The following is a 23,686-nucleotide window of genomic DNA, read 5'->3' on the forward strand; positions in this document are numbered from 1 at the left end:
AGTGGGTGTAATCTGGAATGAATACCTGAGAAGACGGTGGAGGCAGGTACTTGCACAACATATAAGAACTATCTGAACAAGCATTTGAATTACCAAGGCATAGTAGTCTATGAACCAACTGTTGGTAACTTAGATGAATATAAAGAAGTATCTGATGGCCAGCGTGGCCATGGTGAGACAAAGGACCATTTCTGCCCTGTATGACTCCAGGCAGGTAGAATGGTGAGTTTCCTCTGATTGAGCACATTTTGAAGTCTCTTGGATATTTGCAATATCTTAGGCAAGAAAATAATGAATATATAACAAGACAGGGATGGTAATATATTCCTCATGAACGTTGAAATGAAACACATTCATTGCTATTGCTGTCACTGCAATACCATCATTTTTCTTAAAGATTTTTGTAACAAAATAGGAACCCATTATCTTTGTCTATGCAAAACAGATTGTTTTGTCGCCATGGCTGGCAAGCATTTCCACTTACTCTTACTTAAATACACACATGAACTACCTTTTTAAAGTACTTAGCATAGATAATACGTTTTGCATTGCAATATCAATAAAAATGGCAACATTTACTGACACAGTCAAGTCGCCTAGAAAATGAGGTAGGAATTTTGGAATGGGTAAGCAATGACAAAAATTGGTCAGGTTGACTTTGAAAAGAGTTTAGGGGTTATGAAACAAAATTAAAGCACAATGGATTGGAGGTAATTTACTGGCGTGGATTGAGGATTACTGAAGGGACAGAAACAGATCAGGAATAAACAGGTACTTTTGGAAGCAAAAACAAAATGCCAAGGAAACTAAATGGGTCAAGCAGCATCCATCGAGGCAAAGGGATGGTTGATGTTTCAGGTGACTAAAATATGAGATGATAGAGGGTGCTGGGACTCCTGTTGTTCACAAACTTTTCCAATAATTTAGATGAGAGGATCAAGTGCAAAATTTCTAAATTTGATGATAAGACAAAGCTAAATGGCATTGTTGGTGTGAGGAGGGTGCAGAGCTTCAAAAGATTGATAGATTTTTGAATATCAAATGAATCAAGAAGTAAGAAGTGATTACAAGAAGGATCAGACAGGATCTTTTCATATGATGGGAAGGTGCATGAGCCAAATGATACCAGAGTACTTTGAAAGGATAGAATTCCATCTGCCAAAGTTCTACCTAACTTTCCAACTGATATATATTCTGCTGCAGCCTTAGATACATAGACAATAGGTGCAGGAGTAGGCTATTCGGCCCTTCGAGCCAGCACTGCCATTCAATGTGATCATGGCTGATCATCCACAATCAGTACCCCGTTCCTGCCTTCTCCCCATACCCCTTGATTCCGCTAGCCCTAATAGCTCTAACTCTCTTTTGAATGCATCCAGTGAATCGGCCTTCACTGCCTTCTGAGGCACGGAATTCACAAATGCACAACTCTCTGCCATTCATCTGCAAACTCATCCAACCTGTCCAAGTCACAGTTCACACTGCCACCCAGCTTTGTGTCATCTGAAAATTTATTAATGTTACTTTTAATTCCTTCATCTAAATCATTAATGTATATTGTAAATAGCTGCTGTCCCAGCACCGAGCCTTGCGGCACCCCATTAGTCACTGCCTGCCATTCTGAAAGGACCCCTTTAATCCTTACTCTTTGTTTCCTGTCTGCCAACCAATATTCTATCCATGTCAATCCCCTCCCCACAGATAATCTTCCTCACTATCTACACAGCACCATCAATATCCATACCATCCGCAAAGTTACTAATCATACCTCCTACATTCACATTAAAGTTGTTAACACATGTCACAAAACCAAAGGCCACATCACTGATCCCTCAGTTCACCATTAGTCACAAAATCAGAAAATGATCCTTCCTCCGTATCCTCTGCATCCTAACACCAAGCTAATTCTGGGCCCAGTTAACCAGCTCATTTTAGATCCCATGTACTTGAATCTTCAGATCTAGTGTACCATGTTGGACCTTGACAAATGCCTTATTAATAAGTTCACAAGTTATATGAGCAGAATTAGGCCATTCGACCCATTGAGTCTATTCTGCCAATCAATTGTGTCTGATCTATCCCTTTCAACTCCATTCTCTTGCCTCCTCCCTATAACCTTTGACACCTTTATTAATCAAGAACCTATGAATCTGTGCTTTAAGAATATCCAAACACTGCCTCCACAGCTGTCTGTGGCAATGAATTCCACAGATTCACTGTGCTCTAACTAAGGAAATTTCTCCTCATCTCCTTTCTAAAGAAACATCCTTTGATTCTGATGCTGTGCCCTCTGGTCCTAGACTCTTCCACTAGTGGAAACACCTTTCCACATCCACTCTATCCAAGGCATTTACTATTCAAAAAGTTTCAATGAGGTCTCCCCTCATTCTTTTAAACACCACCGAGTCCAGGCCCAGAGCTGTCAAACGCTCATCATACGTTAACCCAATCATTCCCGGGATCATCCTCATAAACCTCCTCTGGACCCTCTCCAACACCAGCACATTCCTCCTCGGATATGGGGCCCAAAACTGCTCACAATCTCCTAATTTTAGATAAGGTTAATTTCCCAATCAACATTGCAATGCATCCTCCCCCTTTATATCCCTGCCCCTGATTGTGCCAGAAATTTCTAAATGAGAATTAAATTTCCTTCAGTGAAAACCAAAATAACATTCTTTTGCAGAAAATAGTTCAATAGTACTTTGAGACAAAGACAAAGAAACTGCAGATGCTGTAAACCTGAAATAAAACCTTAGAAATATTGCAGAAACAACCGGGCAGCATCCCTGGAGATGATTATTATTTAATATTAACAGAGAATAAAATCACAAGCTAATGCGATGCTGGAAAGATGTTCATTTCATGATTTTTTTTGTAAAATGCTGACATGAGTGCTTACCTAAGTAATTAAATGTCACCTTTTAACAAAGTGTGAACTCTTTCCGGAATATGCTTGTTATGATTTAAAAGGATTGACATGCTAGATGCTGAGAGGATGTTTCTCTTGATTGAGCCATTGTGGATTCAGACCCCATTTGGAGAATAATGGAAAGGCTGTTTAGGACGGAGATAAAGAGAAATTTCATCACAAAGAAGGTGATGTGCCTTTGACATTCGCTATGCCGGAGGGTGTGGAGGCTTATTTGTTCATCATAGAGTTTGATAGATGTCTGGCCTTTGAGGAAATCAAAATTTAAGGATAAGGGGGGTCTTTTAGGACCGAAATGAGAAAGTTTTTTTTCACACAGAGAGTGGTGAATCTGTGGAATTCTCTGCCACAGAAAGTAGTTGAGGCCAGTTCATTGGCTATATTTAAGAGGGAGTTAGATGTGGCCCTTGTGGCTAAAGGGATCAGGGGGTATGGAGAGAAGGCAGGTATGGGATACTGAGTTGGATGATCAGCCATGATTATATTGAATGGCGGTGCAGGCTCGAAGGGCCGAATGGCCTACTCCTGCACCAATTTTCTATGTTTCTATATCGGGTAGTGCTGAAAATGGCACTGAGGGTAAGCTCAAGGTAAGCCTGGACGAGCCATCATTTTCAGAGTAACTGCACTCTATTTGCAGTGGCATCCTGAGCTTCTGGCTGTGTGTCACTTTAATTATCCTTCACATTCCCACCATCTCATCCCCCTAAACAAACCAGCAGAGGAAATTAAAGTTATGCTGCCCTTCTGCGTATAAAATTGAACAATTAAGCAACTTACAGATTCCTAAATTCTCTGTAATGGTGGAACTCCATGTTTGTCTGCAGAAAGCAAGTATTTGCAACCTCCTCATATCTTCATGATCACTGATGCCAACGTTCAGCCAATTTTATTCTTACCAACTGATATGACTTAAAACAGTGGATGCAGCAACCCCTTGGGATCCTGACCACATTCTTGGCGTAATGTTGGAGGTTTGTTTCCCATAACCAGCTGCACCTCCAGTCAAGCTGTTTCACTGCAGACAAAAACATTGATATCTAACAAGCACAAAATGTAGAAAGCACCTGGGTATTTCAATTTATAAATAGCAGGACAAATACAATCTAGTCTCTTTTCAGTAACTTGCCAACTTGTCAAAATGCTGTCAAGCAGCAGTTGTACCTGACCTATTCACCAAAGTTTATTTTGGATAGCAATAGGACTTTATCACAGCTTTGTATTGGATACAAACAAAATAACTAGATTACAGAGGTAAGGTGAGAGTGACAATTTTTGATTTTGAGCATCAAAATGTGTCATTCATAAGCCATTGTAAACCTGAAATCAGTGGAAATAGTTTGAGTCAAACCCAGTGAAAAAGTTGGGTGTGGTTCCTGTAGGTCAATCTTCTCAACCACAGGGGTCACTATGTTTTAACACCAGGTCATCTAAGCATATTCATCAATAGCTGTCATTCCATCACAAGGTTAGGCATGGAGATATTATAATATTGATTTCCATTCTCAGCTTCTCAGTTAATTAAGCTGTGCTTTCCTGCATGTAGCACCAATATTTAGACACGGCCTTTAATATGTTGCTACTCAAGTGTTTAGCAACGAGCAGTTCAAACAAGAGAGAGTTTGACCTTTCATTGGTATTCAATGGCATTAACGTAATTGAGTCTCTCTCCTTCCCCCCCCCCCGTCAACATCCAGAATTGACAAACGATGGAAAACTTAATAGGAACAGCCACGGTATCTCTGCAAGAGCAAGTTGGGAATTAGGTGTTCAGTTACTCACCTCCTGAAAGTGTTCTCACCATCGACAAGTCATGTCAAGTGTGATGGAGTACATCCACCTGCAAGAACAAATGCAGCTGCAGGAACATTCAAGAAGCCAAACACTATGCAGAATAAATCAGCCCTCTCCACTGAGACCCTAGCACTCAGCTTTCATTCCATCTATTACCAGTTAACCTTGCCAGCTGAGTGCACTGTCTACAAAATGCACTGCAACAACTCGTCAAGGCTTTTTGCCAGCACCTACTAAACTGGTAATAAAGAACTTGCTGAAAACACTCAGAAATTTAGATAGGATCTGTGAAATGAAAACAAGGAACTTTGACCTGAAATATCACACGGTATTGTGGGTTCAGTATTGATGTGGATAGAGAACTGGCTGGCAGACAGGAAGCAAAGAGTAGGAATAAACGGGTCCTTTTCAGAATGGCAGGCAGTGACTAGTGGGGTACCGCAAGGCTCAGTGCTGGGACCCCAGCTATTTACAATATATATTAATGATTTGGACGAGGGAATTGAATGCAACATCTCCAAGTTTGCGGATGACACGAAGCTGGGGGGCGGTGTTAGCTGTGAGGAGGATGCTAGGAGGCTGCAACGTGACTTGGATAGGTTAGGTGAGTGGGCAATTGCATGGCAGATGCAGTATAATGTGGATAAATGTGAGGTTATCCACTTTGGTGGCAAGAACAGGAAAGCAGACGATTACCTGAATGGTGGCCGATTAGGAGAAGGGGAGATGCAACGAGACCTGGGTGTCGTGGTACACCAGTCATTGAAAGTAGGCATGCAGGTGCAGCAGGCAGTGAAGAAAGCGAATGGTATGTTGGCATTCATAGCGAGGGGATTTGAGTATAGGAGCAGGGAGGTTCTGCTGCAGTTGTACAGGGCATTGGTGAGACCACACCTGGAGTATTGCGTACAGTTTTGGTCTCCTAATCTGAGGAAAGACATTCTTGCCATAGAGGGAGTACAAAGAAGGTTCACCAGATTGATTCCTGGGATGGCAGGACTTTCCATGGCAGGAGGTATGGAGAGAAGGCAGGTCCGGATACTGAGTTGGATGATCAGCCATGATCATATTGAATGGCGGTGCAGGCTCGAAGGGCCAAATGGCCTACTCCTGCACCTATTTTCTATGTTTCTATTAACTCTGTTTATCATTCCACAGGTATTAGTGAGTGCTTCCAGCATTTTCTATTTTTTCAGATTTCTAGTACCTCTGGGGTTTTTGATTTTTCTTCTCACCCAAAAAGCTCCCACACCTAGAAATACAGGGGCAGCAAACGAGAGGGAGTTCCACTGGCAGCAAACATACACCAAATTACACTCCATTCAGACTTGGGCAAATATCATTGTTGGGTCAAATGTTTGAACTCCCAACCTGACAGCACTGTGAAAGTAACTCCACCACAATGTGGCAACTATTCAAGAAGTCATCTCACTACTATTACCACTAACAAGTTGGTGAACTATATACGCAGCTAATGTTTGCAAGTCGTGTAAATGAATAACAAAGAAGCAATAACTTTACACTTGAAAACATGAAAATGAATCGTACCATTTTCTGGATTGAAATAATTACTAATAGAAAAGTTGATAAATTTTCACGTGGGTCAAATCAAGACTGATTTTGCCCTTTTTTTTTTACCTCCCTTCCTCTAGTTTCAGTTGGTTCACTCATTGCTGGTTGACTAATACTATGTATGTATTGAGCATTTGTGGGTATGTGCTGAATCGACAAGTCCGATCCATGGTGGGTCCACTTTGCAACTTACTGGACTTGAAGGATCTGCTGCTAATGTTTTGGTGCCAAATACCACAGGACACCTTCAGGGGTCTTGTAGCGTCCATGCCTCAGCGGGTCAGCGCTGTTTTGGCGGCACACGGAGGACCAATAGCATATTAAGCAAGTGGTCATAATGTTTTGGCTGATTGGTGTATTCCTCTCATGATCTTATACACCTCTATAAGATTACTCCTTATCCTCCTGCGTTCCATGGAATAGAGTCTCAGCCTACTCAACCTCTTCCTTTAGCTTACACCCTCTAGTCCTGGCAACATCCTCATAAATCTTTTCTGAACCCTTTCAAGCTTGACAATATCTTTCCTATAACATGGTGCCCAGAACTGAACACAATATTCAAAACGTGGTCTCACCAATGTCTTATACAACTGCAACATGACCTCCCAACTTCTATACTTAATACTCTGACTGATGAAGGCCAAAGTGCCAAAAGCCGTTTTGACCACCTTATCTGCCTGCGACTCGACCTTCAAGGAACCATGCACCTGTACTGCTAGATCCCTTTCCTCTACCCAGAAGCCTACCATTTACTGTGTGGGTCTTGCCCTTGTTCAACGTCCCAAAATGTAACACCTTACACTTCTCTGTATTAAATTCTATCAACCATTCCTCCGCCCACCTGGCCAATCGATCCAGATCTTGCTGCAATCGTTCACAACCATCTTCACTATCTCCTATACTGCTAAATACATATATTCATGTCAGGGAATTGCTCGAAGGAAGGGAAAAACAAATCTTAATCAGATATGCAGTTATAAATACAATAAATTATTAGTGAATCTTCTTAGCAATGTTACATTATTTATCCTAGCTCTAACTAATTGACGTTCTATATACTTTGACACAATGTAAGTATTTTTTTGTCTTCTAGGCTACGGTTCAATACTGCATCCCTTTTACCTATTGCGGCTCTTCACCGGTGGCATTTTTAACAATAATTACAACAAGAAGTATCAACCTTTTAAATTCACTGTGCCACCCTCTACCAAGAAGGTAAAGAAAATTAGAACATTTGTACTTAACCGTGATGATAAGTGGCAGACCTATGTACATTAACTCAAATGTTGGGAATATTGGAACCATAGGAAATGGTACGGAAGGGTACTGTTATATTACCTAGGTCAACGATGGATCATCTGTTGTGCAAATCTAAATGCTGTAAAGTAAGTTTGCAATTTTGTTATGAAAGGGATGAGGTGCCCAGTAACCCAATGGCTCACGGGTAATCCAAACACGAGTGAAGTATGTCTGTCAGTGCATTTTTTAAAGTGACCGCTGCATTAACGTAATATCCAGGGTGCTCAATCTAAAAGCGTCAATGGGAATAAAGATGCATTTCTTATACACTCCAGACATGCAAAATGACACAGTTGCAAAGAGGGAGAGGAGAATGCACAGTCACCATCATTGTTATGCTATGGCTTGCCTCCCCTCACTCATTCTCAATACATGCTGTCCATCTACATATGAACATAGGTTATAAATCTCTTAGAATATATAAATATTTCTCATATTTTCCTTTATTGCACAGGAAGATCACAGAGCAGTCAGGAGAGACGAAGGCCGACATGAATATTTAGCAATTTATTGCAACAAGTAGAATAGTAAAGCACTGAAAATCAGTAATATCTCAGCATGCTTCTCCCAGCATTAGCTGTGAATTCTGTGTGTGGTATTGAACAGTCTTGAGCATTGTCATTGTTACACTAATATGTTTTCTCCCATTAGGTCTTTGCACTCCCAAAGGAGGTGATCCAGATAGGTTAATTCAAACCAAATGTGGCTATTGCATGTGGTTGTTAATCAATACATGGTGTACCTGTGAACTATGCAATAATGAGCAAACCATAGCCATTCTAGGCAATAACAAGCATCAATATTGGTATAAAACTTTGTGCTTCCCTGATGGAGGGATTAACCTCCTTTTTTTCTGCTACAAATCTAAATCTCAGTGGGTCTGACAAATAGAAACCATCATCACAGATGGTAGTGTAAACAGAAAATATTGAGCTGGTCAGGCAGCACTTGTTCTTTTCTAAAATTCCACCTGACCTACTTTGTATTTTCCAACATCTGCAGGTTTTTGCTTTTCTTCTGGTTCTTTATCATTGTAACGGAGAAAGAAAAATAACATACTTCTGCAGTTATTAAGTATACTTTATTCTTTTTTTTTCTTGGTGATTGCACTTTTAAAGAAGCTGAATTAAAATGAACCCATTCAGACTATCAGGTTATGTGCCTGTGATTATGCTTCACATCCTCATACCAATTTACTTCACTTAACCTGATCAGCAGGTTCTTCTAATTTATCTCCCTTGTGAAATTATCTGGCTTCTCCACCAATGCCATTCAAATCAATTGTCCCTCATAGTAGCAAACCTCATCTTTTAATCACTTTGTGTAAATAACATTTATTTTCTTAATTCCCTACTGGTTTTATTAGTGATAGGCATAACTTCTCAGGTATTATCTATTTAAAATCTTATGTGAATCTACTGTGCATTTGTATTGTTTCAATAATATGGAGTCGAGAACTATGCAGAATACCTGTGCAGCCTCCCAGGGTCTATGCAAGTCTTGCTTCTCCGTTCTTCTATGCTATCCTCCTTGAAACTAATCCAGAAACTCCTTACAAATACATTTTCATAGCCTTGCTTAAATTTTGCCTCCACATTGATTGTATTGTGCATTTGTTCTACTAGATCTCTTTAATCCTCCAGCTAATTTAAAAACTCATTTTGCAAGGAGCATGTGGTCCACTTATTCTTCCAATCAATCTCACAAAAAATCATTCCCCATTACATGCCCACTCTACATTTATTAATGCTTTTTAAAATGTTGCTGCAATCTTACTAATTATGAGCTATACCCTAGATTTGATACTATTGAGTTGAACAGCCTTTAGCACAACATAACATATAATGGGTAATAAGACCCTTTAGCACAACACATCCATAATAATCAAGTTGCCTACTTGAGTTATCCCATTTAGTTTAGTTTAGAGATACAGAGCGGAAAAAGGCCCTTCACCCAAAGTACACACAATACTTGAAGTGCAGTCTCACCAAAGTCTTCTACTGCTGTAACACGATGCCCCAACATTTGTCTTGTAATTCTTGAAATTATAATTTTGATTCTAAATTTCAATTTGTTTCCGCACAACAATTGTTCCAGGCTTGACCCTTGTGGAACATTGCTTCCCACCCATTGTCTATCTACATACTGCCCTATGTCCTTCATTATGAAATAGTGCTATGGGACCTTTTGCATTGATTTGAGAAGGGCTTCGTCTTCTCTATATAAATGGATGTTTAATTTAATTATGGCAGAACTGAGGGAATTCCATTGGCTAACACCATTTATCCTTTTTGCTTGCATAAGCCACTGAAAATGTGTTTACATACTTGGCTAATAAATTCATTACAATTACAAAAAGGATAATCCTTCTCATTTAGACTGGAAATTTCAGAAGAATTACACCAAGTAGAAAACCTTTTTCTTTCCTTTATTCCATCCCAAAATATGTACCAATACTGAAGTGGTAAAAGCCATTTCATAAATCTGCAGAATTTCATCAGGCAAGACTACAGCATGATGAAGACAGTGAGAAAGTAAACAATTTGTTTAGGAATAACTAATCAATAGTCAATAGTCGTTTATTTGTCACATACACATAAATGTGTAGTGAAATGAAACATTACCCGCAGTTGAAACACTAAGACCAATAAGAATAATCAATAAAAATGCAATAACACATACAATCATACACTAACACCAAACAAAAGAAACATCCATCACAGTGAGTCTCCTCCAGTCCCTTCTCACTGTGATGGAAGACCACAATGTCTTTTCTCTTCCCTGCCGTCTTCTCCCGAGGTCAGGCTGTTGAACTTGCCACGTCGGGGCGGTCGGGGCTCCCGACATTGGAGCGCCGCGCCGGACGGTGAAAGGTCCGCGGCCTATTTCAGGCCGCGCCGGACGGTGAAAGGTCCGCGGCGGGCAGACCCAAGCCCCGCGATTCGGGGCGGGCAAACACGCTGCCTCTGCCGCTGCCGGTGCTCCCGATGTCGGCCCCCACCCAGGGGCCTGCGGGCTTCCGACGTCCACGCGGCCCGCGCCAGAGCCTCCGGAGACGAGTCGCAGCCGCTCCCGCAGCATCCGCAGGCAGCCAGCGCCGCAGGTGGTGAGTCCGGGCCGTGGGCTCTGCGAACCAGAGCTCCAGGTGGTCCCAGGTGCATGGCCGGTGGTAGGCCGCAGCGGGAACGGAGACATGACACAGAAACAAAGGTCGCGTCTCCGTTCGGGAGAGAGAATTTTTTACAGTTCCCGTTCCCTCCCACCCCCTCCCCCAAACATAACATACAAACACTACACCATATTAAAACTACAATTCATACAAAAACAACAAACAACACAAAAGACAGACGGACTGCAGGCAAGCCGCAGCTGCGACGGCAGCGCTGGCTCCTCCTTGTAAGATACATGGTTTCAAAATTATTTAAATTGTTTTTGAAATAAGTGCATAATTAATTATGTAGCTCTTTCTCATAGTTGGTGGTAATTCTCAGGCTCGCTGTAGTATATATAAAGAGCACAAAAGTTAACTAAAAAGGCAAAACGGGGAGAAAAGATGAGGTACGAGGGTAAACTAGCCAATAATATAAAGGAGGATAGCAAAAGTTTTTGTAGGTACGTGAAGAGGAAAAAAATAGTCAAGGCAAATGTGGGTCCCTTGAAGACAGAAGCAGGGGAATTTATTATGGGGAACAAAGAAATGGCAGACAAATTAAACCGTTACTTTGGATCTGTCTGCACTGAGGAAGATACACACAATCTTCCAAATGTTCTAGGGGCCGGAGAACCTAGGGTGATGGAGGAACTGAAGGAAATCCACATTAGGCAGGAAATGGTTTTGGGTAGACTGATGGGACTGAAGGCTGATAAATCTCCAGGGCCTGATGGTCTGCATCCCAGGGTACTTCAGGAGGTGGCTCTAGAAATAGTGGAAGCATTGGAGATCATTTTTCAATGTTCTATAGATTCAGGATCAGTTCCTGTGGATTGGAGGATAGCAAATGTTATCCCACTTTTTAAGAAAGGAGGGAGAGAGAAAACGGGTAATTATAGACCAGTTAGTTTGACATCAGTGGTGGGGAAGATGCTGGAGTCAATTATAAAAGGCGAAATTGCTGAGCATTTGGATAGCAGTAACAGGATCATTCCAAGTCAGCATGGATTTACGAAGGGGAAATCATGCTTGACAAATCTACTGGAATTTTTTGAGGATGTAACTAGGAAAATTGACAGGGGAGAGTCAGTGGATGTGGTGTACCTCGATTTTCAGAAAGCCTTCGACAAGGTCCCACATAGGAGATTAGTGGGCAAAATTAGAGCACATGGTATTGGGGGTAGGGTACTGACATGGATAGAAAATTGGTTGACAGACGGAAAGCAAAGAGTGGGGATAAATGGGTCCCTTTCGGAATGGCAGGCAGTGACCAGTGGGGTACCGCAAGGTTCGGTGCTGGGACCCCAGCTGTTTACGATATACATTAATGACTTAGATGATGGGATTAAAAGTACCATTAGCAAATTTGCAGATGATACTAAGCTGGGGGGTAGTGTGAATTGTGAGGAAGATGCAATAAGGCTGCAGGGTGACTTGGACAGGTTGTGTGAGTGGGCCGATACATGGCAGATGCACTTTAATGTAGATAAGTGTGAGGTTATTCACTTTGGAAGTAAGAATAGAAAGGCAGATTATTATCTGAATGGTGTCAAGTTAGGAAGAGGGGATGTTCAACGAGATCTGGGTGTCCTAGTGCATCAGTCACTGAAAGGAAGCATGCAGGTACAGCAGGCAGTGAAGAAAGCCAATGGAATGTTGGCCTTCATAACAAGAGGAGTTGAGTATAGGAGCAAAGAGGTCCTTCTACAGTTGTACCGGGTCCTGGTGAGACCGCACCTGGAGTACTGTGTGCAGTTTTGGTCTCCAAATTTGAGGAAGGATATTCTTGCTATTGAGGGCGTGCAGCGTAGGTTCACTAGGTTAATTCCCGGAATGGCGGGACTGTCGTATGTTGAAAGGCTGGAGCAATTAGGCTTGTATACACTGGAATTTAGAAGGATGAGGGGGGATCTTATTGAAACATATAAGATAATTAGGGGATTGGACACATTAGAGGCAGGAAACATGTTCCCAATGTTGGGGGAGTCCAGAACAAGGGGCCACAGTTTAAGAACAAGGGGTAGGCCATTTAGAACGGAGATGAGGAAGAACCTTTTCAGTCAGAGAGTGGTGAAGGTGTGGAATTCTCTGCCTCAGAAGGCAGTGGAGGCCAGTTCGTTGGATGCTTTCAAGAGAGAGCTGGATAGAGCTCTTAAGGATAGCGGAGTGAGGGGGTATGGGGAGAAGGCAGGAACGGGGTACTGATTGAGAGTGATCAGCCATGATCGCATTGAATGGCGGTGCTGGCTCGAAGGGCTGAATGGCCTACTCCTGCACCTATTGTCTATAAATGGGTAATAATAGTTTGGCACAGTCCATCTGAAGATGGACCGGCATGGTGGCGCAGCGGTAGAGTTGCTGCTCTACAGCAAATGCAGCGCCGGAGACTCGGGTTCGATCCTGACTATGGGTGCTGTCTGTACGGAGTTTGTACGTTCTCCCCGTGATCTGCGTGGGTTTTCTCCGAGATCTTTGGTTTCCTCCCACACTCCAAAGACGTACAGGTCTGTAGGTTAATTGGCTGGGCAAATGTAAAAATTGTCCCTAGTGGGTGTAGGATAGTGTTAGTGTGCGGGGATCTCTGTGCGGCGCGGACCCGGTGGGCCGAAGGGCCTGTTTCTGCGCTGTATCTCTAAATCTAAAATAAATCTAAATCAAAATCAGCAGCCAGTCTAATAGCTCATCCCCCACTGCTAGTTTCACCTCACCTACTGTTTAACATTTTTCTTATTAATTTTCAATCCTCAGTTTGATTAGTAAAATATAAATACCTCGTGCACCTGAGAGAAATTTTAAACTGTACATGAGATTTTATTTCATTTTGATGCACGAGTGATGTTGTTGCAGTCAGAGGCTGATTGTTAAACTCCCACACAAAGTTGTCACCACCAATAAAAGATAAAGGGTAATAAAAGATAATCAGCATTTCAGCAAAGGCGTGCGATGGGTTGAGATCTAAAGATTAATGTTTCTTGATGATATAGATATTATAGATATAGATACAGATTGTAGTAATTGTAGTTCACAATTACTAAAAAGTTAACCTATGGATCTTCTCAGTTTTAGAAATACTTTTTTAAAGGTATCCTTGATATTTTTTGTTTCTTAAAATTATCTGTCTATTTCTCCACTTTAGCCACTTTTAATATCAAAAAAATTAATTTAAACCATTTTAAACCGATTTTTAAACACATTCTCTGTCAGAATGTGACATTTTGTAGAATTTAAAATCAACAGTTATTGCGGCTCAGAATGTATTGTTCACCCACTCCTGTACACATCCACATTGAACCCAGGGATGTACATACTGGAGGATCAGACATAGTGGCCTGAATACCCTTAACCCGGTCAATGTGTTGCAACTCCAGGGACCCTTCCATTCACACATAACTTTAGCAGCTGTGCAGCTTCTTTGAGGCCTTCATTCACAAGACATGCAGTTTCACAAGACACAGCAAGTGGACAATGATCAGCAAGTATACCCCAAGCAGTGCAAAGTGATGGCCTTGGAGATAATCTTGGTGCCTTCTGATATTATTTGAACATAGAAAATAGAACAGTACAGCAGAATCCATGCCGAGCATTAGGGCAGGTTAAGATAATCTCCTCTGCCTGCAAGTGATCCATAATCCTCTATTCCCTGCATATCCACGTGCCTATCTAAAAATCTTTCAAATCCGACTATCGTACCTCCAGCATGTGAAGATATTTGGAATCGGTGGAAAGCTTTTTAAAAATTACATTAAAAATTAGTTACCAATTTAAAAAGAATTATACATTTATTCTAAATCATTCAACATGCAAATTATACGAATCCTACCCTAATGCCATGCTCAGCCCACCTGAACCTACTATTTGCAGAAGGCAACTAACCAACCAATCTACATGTCGTGGGGATGTGGGAGAAACCAGAGCACCCAGGGGAATTCTACAGTCACGATGAGGATGAACAGGCAGTCAAGATCAAACACAGGTCGCTGGAGATGCGAGGCACAAGCTGTGCTAGCTGTACCACATATGCATTAACCTGCTCTGTTCTTCCTCACTGCAGAGTGATATCTTGCAGGCAGGCAAAATTTCTGTACAGAACTCCAGGTTAGCTGTGAGTTAGTGGGAAAGCATCTCTGGATCACTGCTGTTATGAACCAGGAATGTCCCAGGCTCATAAATTTGATTTTTTTTTCAATTGTATTTATAAATAAGAGATCTCAATATAAAGTTGTCCTTCAGCATCCACATGGATTTGATGCTTGACTCCATGCCTTGATACCACCTATCCATGCTCCCCATAATCTTTTGTACATCTCTATCGTATCACTCCTCAACATTCCTCACTACAGGGATAATTGGTTCGCATCGTGAAAGGCGTGGATATAGTGGATGTGGAGAGGATGATTCCACTAGGGGGAGAGTCTAGGACCAGAGGCCATAGCCTCAGAATAAAAGGGCGTACCTTTAGAAAAGAGATGAGGAGGAATTTCTTTAGTCAAGTGGGTGATGAATCGGTGGAATTCATTGCCACAGAAGGCTATGTGGGCCGAGGCAATGGATATTTTAAGGTGGATATTGATAGATTCTTGATTAGTATGAGTGCCAGGGGTTATAGGGAGAAAGCAGGAGAATGGGATTCAGAGGGAAAGATAAGGGCCTGTCCCACTTAGGCGATTTTAAGGCGACTGCCGGCGACTAGGCTGTCACCGACAGTTCGCCGGGGTGTCGCGAGCATGATCGTGAGGAGTCTTCAAAGAATCGTAGTGGATCTCGGCTCGTCGTTGAGAAATCAACCAGTTTGAAATTTCTCGGTGATAGCTGGTTTGTCATCAGGTAACGTTGCTTATTGCGGGCGTTGTCACATGCTGTCCCCAGGTTTGCTAGGTAGTCAGATGCATTTAGAAGCACGTAATATTAAATTAAGTAAAGTCATTTAAAGATACCATAAAATACTTGTGTTTAACCAATTTATTTACCGTCAGAACATTTGACCGGTAGATTGGAGGCGACAGTTTGACGGTCAGGTAAGCGTGGGAATTTTAGCGATGTTTATGGCCATCAGCGATTACATTTAAAGTAGGCTCCCAACCCAGATATGCAACCCAGAAACCAGATATGCATCTCTCGTACATTTTCAAAGAATGCCCACACTCCGCACAAAAATCTATTTAAACACAATTAAAATTAAATTTCTTATTACTGCTATTAGTAAACTGGAAGTTAATCCAGTTTATGTCTTGTTACCGTGAAGCTTGGTTTTCAAGTAACCCGGGCAAGATGTTATATTTCAAAACTCTCAGGTAATTACAGACTTGTCAGTGATTTCAGTGAAAATTAGGACGCCGGAGAAGCATTGATAAGCGTGGGAATTTCGCGATGTTTCCGAAGACGGTGTAATCTCCAGGTACTTCGGTTTCCTCCCACATTCCATAGACATGCAGGTTTGTAGGCTTCTGTAAATTGTCCATAGTGTGTAGGATAGAACTAGTGTATGGTTGATCACTGGACAGCGTGGACATGGTGGGCATTAGGTCATTGTTTACGCTGCCAGAGGAGTTCTGTTTGCTCTGCAACTGCCTATTAAGCAGCTGGTGCAATCCACTGAAACTCAGGCTCACCATCTCTTGACATACCAAGGAGCTAAATCTGAAGAGAATTACAATGTCATATTAATGGGGATAGAGGGAGAATGCAGGAAGTGGAGAACATTTGTGAAGCCCAGGGTAGCAGAGATTCTGACAACTTTATGGCAGGACCTCACAATTTTTTTTTCTTGTCAGATAGTAAAACTTGCTACAGGAAGCTGAAGGCCCAGATCGACGGAGATGCTTTATATCTTTCAGAGGGAGCTAAAGATCAGGGTTCGCGGCTAGAGCAGGATGATCACCATTCATGAAAATCGGAAGACAGAGTTTGCAATTCGTACTGCAATTATTGTCTTCAGTTCTTGTAAATGTGTAGAGCAACTGTCAAATAAGGGAGCTTGACAAAAATACATTAATGAAGTGTTCTGCCACTCAAGCAAAAAACTACTCTCCTGATATGAAAGTGTAGTTCCTCATCTTAACATTTTAATTCTTCTCCTCACCTCTTGTTTACGCATTCACTGAATTAATACCTTGCTTCAGACATCTCAGATTATGATCATCACAATCTGCTTCACATTTTTTGGTTTGCAAAGTGGCAAACCCAGAGCTCATGGAAAAAAAATGCTGGTACCTGTCACTGGCAGTAGAACCTCAATTTATACTATGCTAAAATAATCTAGAAGTTATGATACAGTGATTTTTCAGTTAATCCAAGTTTTATTAGCTTTTGCAATGTGCGATGGGTTTTTGGCCCCAGTGCTTCCACTTTGTGGCCATGGTTGTTGAGTATCAGTGCAGGCTTTTGGCATGGATCCTACCTCCAGTTATATCACAGCATGCTACAGTATCTCATTCAGCATGCATTCTTCCAAAGCCAGAGTAAACGGAGCTTAACTGAAGGACAATACTGTATAGACTTTATATTGATTACTATCATCTTGCTACTCTATACATCATGTTCTTGTCCAAAAATCATTGTGGCATTATTTGGTTGCATATCTTTCTTTCTGTTATAATTCTGAAATCGTAGTATTACGAAAGTGAATTATAATGCACAAGTACAATGAATGGCACAATTATTCAAAGGTCAGGAAACAGTTCAGTTACTCTGTACACAGTGAGACAGCAATGGCTGATTTTGCTACCTCAACCCAATTTGTTCTGATGCTGCACTTTTTTTAAAGAAAACCTTTTTCAACTTCAAGAAGAATCAGTCTAATTTTCATGACCCCTGCAGTAGGACTGACAAATGTGCATCCTGGAATAGAATCATCCTGCTTTGTCTAGGTATTTTTCCTTCCAAGGAGCAAAACTATTACAGTGACCAACAAAAAAGCCACTTTTTTGATAATCCACCAAATGACCATGTTTTCACTGTTTTATGTAAGTGAGCTCACTTTTACTGTTCTAGATTAGTTCTCGGTATTGATGATAGAGAGAGACCACATCATTAATTGTACAGGTTGAAACACCGATTTTCCAGCATCTGATGATCCGCCCACCCCAATAATCCGTACTAAATTAGTTCAGTTGAAATTCCCTGAGCGGCCACAGATGGCATTGCAAGTGGCGAGCACTCTCTCCGGTCGTGTCCCTCTGTCGTGCTCCATGGTGCTTTAGAGACACAGGAGGGGTATCATTAGCGGGCCAGGGGTGTATTGTCATTTCATTATCTTGTGACCTCTGTTGGTCTGGAAAAACGGATAATCCAGAAAGGCTGTGAAATCGAGGGTGTTGAAAAATAAACTTAAACACTGAGAGATCTATTCATATTTTCTGTCACTGATGAGGAAGAACTTTTTCAGTCAGAGGGTGGTGAAGGTGTGGAATTCTCTGCCTCAGAAGGCAGTGGAGGCCAGTTCGTTGGATGCTTTCAAGAGAGAGCTGGATAGAGCTCTTAAGGATAGCGGAGTGAGGGGGTATGGGGAGAAGGCAGGAACGGGGTACTGATTGAGAGTGATCAGCCATGATCGCATTGAATGGCGGTGCTGGCTCGAAGGGCTGAATGGCCTACTCCTGCACCTATTGTCTATTGTCTATTGTCTATTGACACATGCATCTAAATTTGATTGCAGCTGATTTTTCTGCTTCGCTGTAAATGAATGTGCACAACAAAGCAGTGAGAAAAATAAGTACCATATTGTTTTTATCCTAACTACACCTGCAACTTATTCCTTTAATCCTTAATTCCTACAAACTACAGAAATACTTTTCTTCAAATGGGACCATTTACAATCTGGTGGTATTCTCAAAGAATACTAGACCAAGTGGACCCATTGGGCCCAAATCTCTCCTGCATTGGTGCAGCACCCTCTCTCCCCTCTCTCCCCTCTCCTCCCCTCCCCCCTCCCCCACCTCCCCTCCCCCCTTCCCCATCCCCTCACTCCATCCCCCTCAACCCCCCTTATCCTCCCCCCTCCCTCCCTCCCTAGGAGATAGATTCAAATTTTAAAATGTGAATAACTTTAAATATATAACTCCGATTTCAATGAAACTTCTATTTGCACCAAAGGGACGACGGTGAGTAAGGGGGGCCTAAAATTGTTGCGCTATCGTGTACCAATTTGGCTGTAGTTCAGGAACAAACAAACGAGTTTTAGTATATAGATGACTATGCTCTGCGTTAATGTACCCCACCCTTGTTGTAGACCTTTTAAAGATCACATCAGTACTGCTGCAATACAAAATGCATCAAAATATTGTGTTGTTGAAAATGCGATGGTTATTATTAACCCACATTGCGTTCATCCAGCAAACAGACCTTAAAGATCAGAATTTAGTGTCTTTTTCTCCTCCTACACACAATATTAAGTATTTTTCTCCCTATTTCTTGTAGCAACACAAGCTATTTTAAGCCCTCAGTTTATTGTCATATGCACAAGCACAGTGAGGTACATGTACAATGAAAATCTCCTTGGCAGCAGCATCACAGACACACGGACTAAGACAATGCACTAAAACATAAATTACACAGAAACATCCAGGTTTCATAAGTCATAGGAGCAGATTTAGACGATTCGCCCCATCGAATCTACTCTGCCATTCAATTGTGGCTGATCTATCTTTCCCTCTCAACCCCATTCTCCTGCCTTCTCATCGTGGCCTTTGACACCCTTACTAATCAAGAGCCTGTCAATCTCTGCTGTAAAAATACCCAATAACTTGGCCTCCACAACTGTCCGTGGCAATGAATTCCACATTTTCGTCATCCTCCCATTAAAGAAATTCCTCCTCATCTCCTTTCTAAAGGTGTGATGTATACATGCAGCAATATGGTAAAGCTGCTATGTGATGTATACATGCAACAATATGGTAAAGCTGCCCTGCGCATTGCAAAAATACACAGAGTTAAAATGGCGATCTTGTGTCCAGACGTGTCCTGTTTTGGTCTCCAACTTAATGCGTGCTTTTGAGAATAATACTGAGTAGGACGTATCATTAATTGGCGACGAGAATAAACTTGTTTTGAAGTTTCGCTTGGTGACTTGCTGTTGTGGCTACCATGGCTACTTTTGGCTCAATAGGGGAATTTGATGTTGCACATGGCGATTGGGTGCAGTAGGCCGAGCGCATTGAACATTACTTTCTAGCCAACGACATTACAGATACGGGAAAGAAGAGGGCCATCTTGCATTCCGTGTGTGGAGGACCAACGTACAGACTCATCTCGAGTTTACTTGCTCCACAGAAACCTGGGCAAGTCGAATATTCTGAGATTGTGTCAACAGTCACGAATCACAAGGTCCCGAAACCGTCGGTCATCGTCCAGCGTTACAAATTCAACTCTCGTCATCGTCAACCGGGTGAGTCAGTCACTGATTATGTGGCCGAGTTACGTCACCTCGCTGAACATTGTGCTTATGGTTCGAAGCTCAATTAAATGTTACGTGATCGTTTGATGTGTGGGATTGATGATGACCGCATTCAGCGTCGATTATTGTCGGAAGCCACGCTGGATTTCGACAAGGCACTCGGTATCGCCACCGCTATGGAGACGGCAGACCGCAACATGGCTGATCTCCGTGACGGGAAACAAAAGCCAAGCAAAGCGATAAACAAAATCTCGAAATCAAGGGGGCCTCACAGTGGTCAGCCCAAGCGGGGAACCGTAAGAGGATCTTCGTGTTATCGCTGTGGTGGCTCTCCCCACGCTGACCTGAACGACTGTCCAGCGAAACAGGTGGATTGTTTCAACTGCGGGAAAAAAGGGCATTTCTCACGGGTGTGCAAGTCGAGTGGGAAAAATGCTCAGAGTGGAAGGAAAAAACAGCATAAAAAGCAGTCAGCCGGAAAAACAGCAAAAAGCCACCAACTGACCGAGGAAGGTGCTGTGTATGGTCTTTATCATACTAAAAGTGAGAAGAAGAAAGTTACTCCTTTCACTGTGGACATGTGTGTGGGGGGAAAGACTATCCCCATGCAAATCGACACCGGAGCTGGAGTTATGCTTATCAGTGAAGAGACATGGAAGAACCAGTGGGGAAAAGGTGAAAGGTTACGCCTTCGTGATAGCACCGCGGTTCTCCGTACTTACACTGGAGACAAAGTGGAATTGTTGGGAGAATGTTTGGTGTCCGTCTCTCACAACCAGTAAACAGCGACGCTCAAGCTGCTAGTAGCAAAGGGGGCGGGGCCAAGCCTACTTGGCTGTGAGTGGTTGAAAGTTCTGCAACTCAACTGGCAGGAGGTGAATCAGGTCAACGTGAACGACCGCCTGCAGAGCCTCCTGTCCAAATACAGTGACCTCTTCAAAGCGGAACTCGGGACGCTCAAGGGCGTCGAAATCGACATCGACCCGGCCATACCACCGAAATTCACCAAGGCTCGACCAGTGCCGCTGGCCTGTCGCGATCGTGAATTAGATCGCCTACAGGAGGAGAAAATCATAGAACCCGTTCAACACTCGAAATGGGCGGCACCGATTGTCTCCATTGACAAGGCAAATGGTAGCGTGAGAATCTGCGGAGACTACAGGTTAACGGTAAATACCGCTGCTCGATCTGATACGTATCCGATACCTCGGATTGATGAGTTGTTTACGAAGCTGGTGAAGGGGAAGCAGTTCACCAAACTTGACCTGTCGCACGCTTACCAGCAGCTGGTTTTGTCATTCAGATCCCGTGAACTGGTGACGATAAATACCCATCGCGGTTTGTTCCAATACACCAGAATGCCGTTTGGCATTTCAACAGCACCAGCTGTATTTCAGCGTACGATGGACAATCTTCTGGCGGGGATTTCTGGAGTTGCTGTGTATCTGGACGATCTGCTCGTCACAGGTAGTTCCGTGGAAGAACACCTCGACAACTTCGAACAAGTCCTCCACAGGCTCCAAGATGCAGGCCTACGATTGAAACGGGAAAAATGCGCCTTTCTCACCAATGAAGTCCAATACCTGGGCCATAAGGTGAGCGCTGAAGGGCTGCAGCCAGTGGATGAACGAGTCAAAGCCATCGATGAGCTGGCTGAACCAAAGAACGTCAGAGAACCGAAGGCGTTCCTTGGGATGCTGAACTATTACGGCAAATTTCTGCCTAATCTCTCAACCATGCTCGAACCGCTTCATCAACTGCTGTGTAAAACGTTTCGATGGCACTGGGGACCAGCTCAGCGGAATTCATTTGCACAAGCTAAGCAAAGCCTGAAATCGTCCAAAGTTCTGACGCACTACGACTGCAACAAGCCGCTCGTTCTCTTCTGCGATGCCATCCCTTACGGAGTAGGGGCAGTGCTGTCACACATCATAGAAGATGGTACGGAAATGCCATTAGGCTAAGCTTCACACAGTATGAATAACGTCGAACGCAACTACTCGCAGCTGGATGAGGATGGTCTAGCGATAGTCTTCGGCGTCAAGAAGTTCCACACATACTTGTACGGACGACGATTCGTAATCAATACCGACCACAAGCCGCTTCTTGGGTTGTTCAGTAACAACAAGGCCATTCCGCTAATGGCGTCGCCGCGAGTGATTAGCTGGTCGCTAACACTGGCAGCGTACGATTACGACATCGAGTACAAACCAAGCTCAGCCAATGCCATCGCAGACACGCTTAGCCGACTCCCACGACGATCAATGGTATTGCAAGCGCCAATACCAGGAGAAATCGTCCTTCTGATGAGTGAGTTGGAGAAATCGCCCATCACTCCGTCGCGTGTTCGCACCATGACGCAGAGGGATCTGATTCTGCCTCGTGTTTGCGAATACATCATGAGCGGGTGGCCAGACAAACCACCAAATGATAATTTCAAACCCTACTTCAGTCGCAAAGTGGAACTGAGCGTTCATGAGGATTGTCTTCTCTGGGGTAGTCGTGTTGTACTACCACCCCAATGTCGCTCGCAAATGATCGAGGAAGTGCATGATGCCCATCCGGGTATTGTGAAGATGAAAGCGATCGCTAGAAGTTGTGTGTGGTGGTCTGGAATCGATAAGGACTTAGAGCACAAAATCTGAGCGTGTTCAGAATGCCAAATGCATCAGCGGGATCCGCCCAAAGCACCATTGCATTCATGGGAGCATCCTAGTCAACCCTAGTCCCGAGTTCATGTCGATTATGCCGGCCCGGTACAGGGAAAGATGTTGCTTGTTCTCATCGACGCATATTCAAAGTGGATTGAAGTGCATATCACAAGTGAATCAACCAGTGACGTCACTATCGACAAGCTTCGCTTTGTGTTCGCGACACATGGCCTTCCGCATACACTGGTTTCTGACAACGGCCCGTGTTTCGCTAGCGAAAAGTTCGCAAAGTTCATGAAAGTGAATGGCATTCGTCATGTCAAAAGTGCGCCATACCATCCAGCAACCAATGGCCTCGCAGAGCGCGCCGTGCAGACGGTGAAGGCAGCGCTCCGCAAGATGTCGTGACCACTGCAAACACGTGTCGCTCGATTCCTCATCTCGTATCGTTCAACGCCGCAAACTTCTACAACGCAAACGCCGGCTGAAATGCTGATGAAAAGGAAAATTCGCACGCATTTCAACATCACAGTGCCAGATGAAAGAACGACCATTGGTGACAAACAATTCTCGCAAAAGTTGCACCACGATTCGCGCCCAGCTCGAGAATTTGACGAGGGAGAGAGCGTGCTAGTGCGCAATAACGCGAGAGGGGAGAAATGGGTACCAGGACGCATCGCAAAGAAGCTAGGCCCTATATTGTACCAGGTCAAGGTTCACGTCAACGGTGTAGAAATCTGGAAACGTCACGCAGACCAGATACTGAAACGTGAAATCGACTCTCCCACAACCAACGAAACGGGAGATTCGATAGATTTCGACATGGGTAGGCCCACAGTGTGCGATGAAGACGTCAACGAAAGAAGCGTTGCACATGAAAACTTAGACAAAGCAAC

At 43.1% G+C, this 23,686-nt stretch overlaps 1 protein-coding gene across 1 annotated transcript in view; it reads left to right on the forward strand.

Moving 5' to 3' along the window:
• The window catches only part of LOC144606320 (uncharacterized), a 117,745-nt gene that overhangs the window by 68,071 nt on the left and 25,988 nt on the right, over nt 1–23,686 (forward strand). Inside the window, exon 9 of the mRNA XM_078422323.1 lies at nt 7,392–7,513. Within this exon, the coding sequence (XP_078278449.1) occupies nt 7,392–7,513 (122 nt within the window). The remainder of the gene's footprint in view (nt 1–7,391; nt 7,514–23,686) is intronic.

The sequence above is a fragment of the Rhinoraja longicauda genome, chromosome 2 (genome assembly GCF_053455715.1).
Source record: "Rhinoraja longicauda isolate Sanriku21f chromosome 2, sRhiLon1.1, whole genome shotgun sequence".
Taxonomy (NCBI): Eukaryota; Metazoa; Chordata; class Chondrichthyes; order Rajiformes; family Arhynchobatidae; genus Rhinoraja; species Rhinoraja longicauda.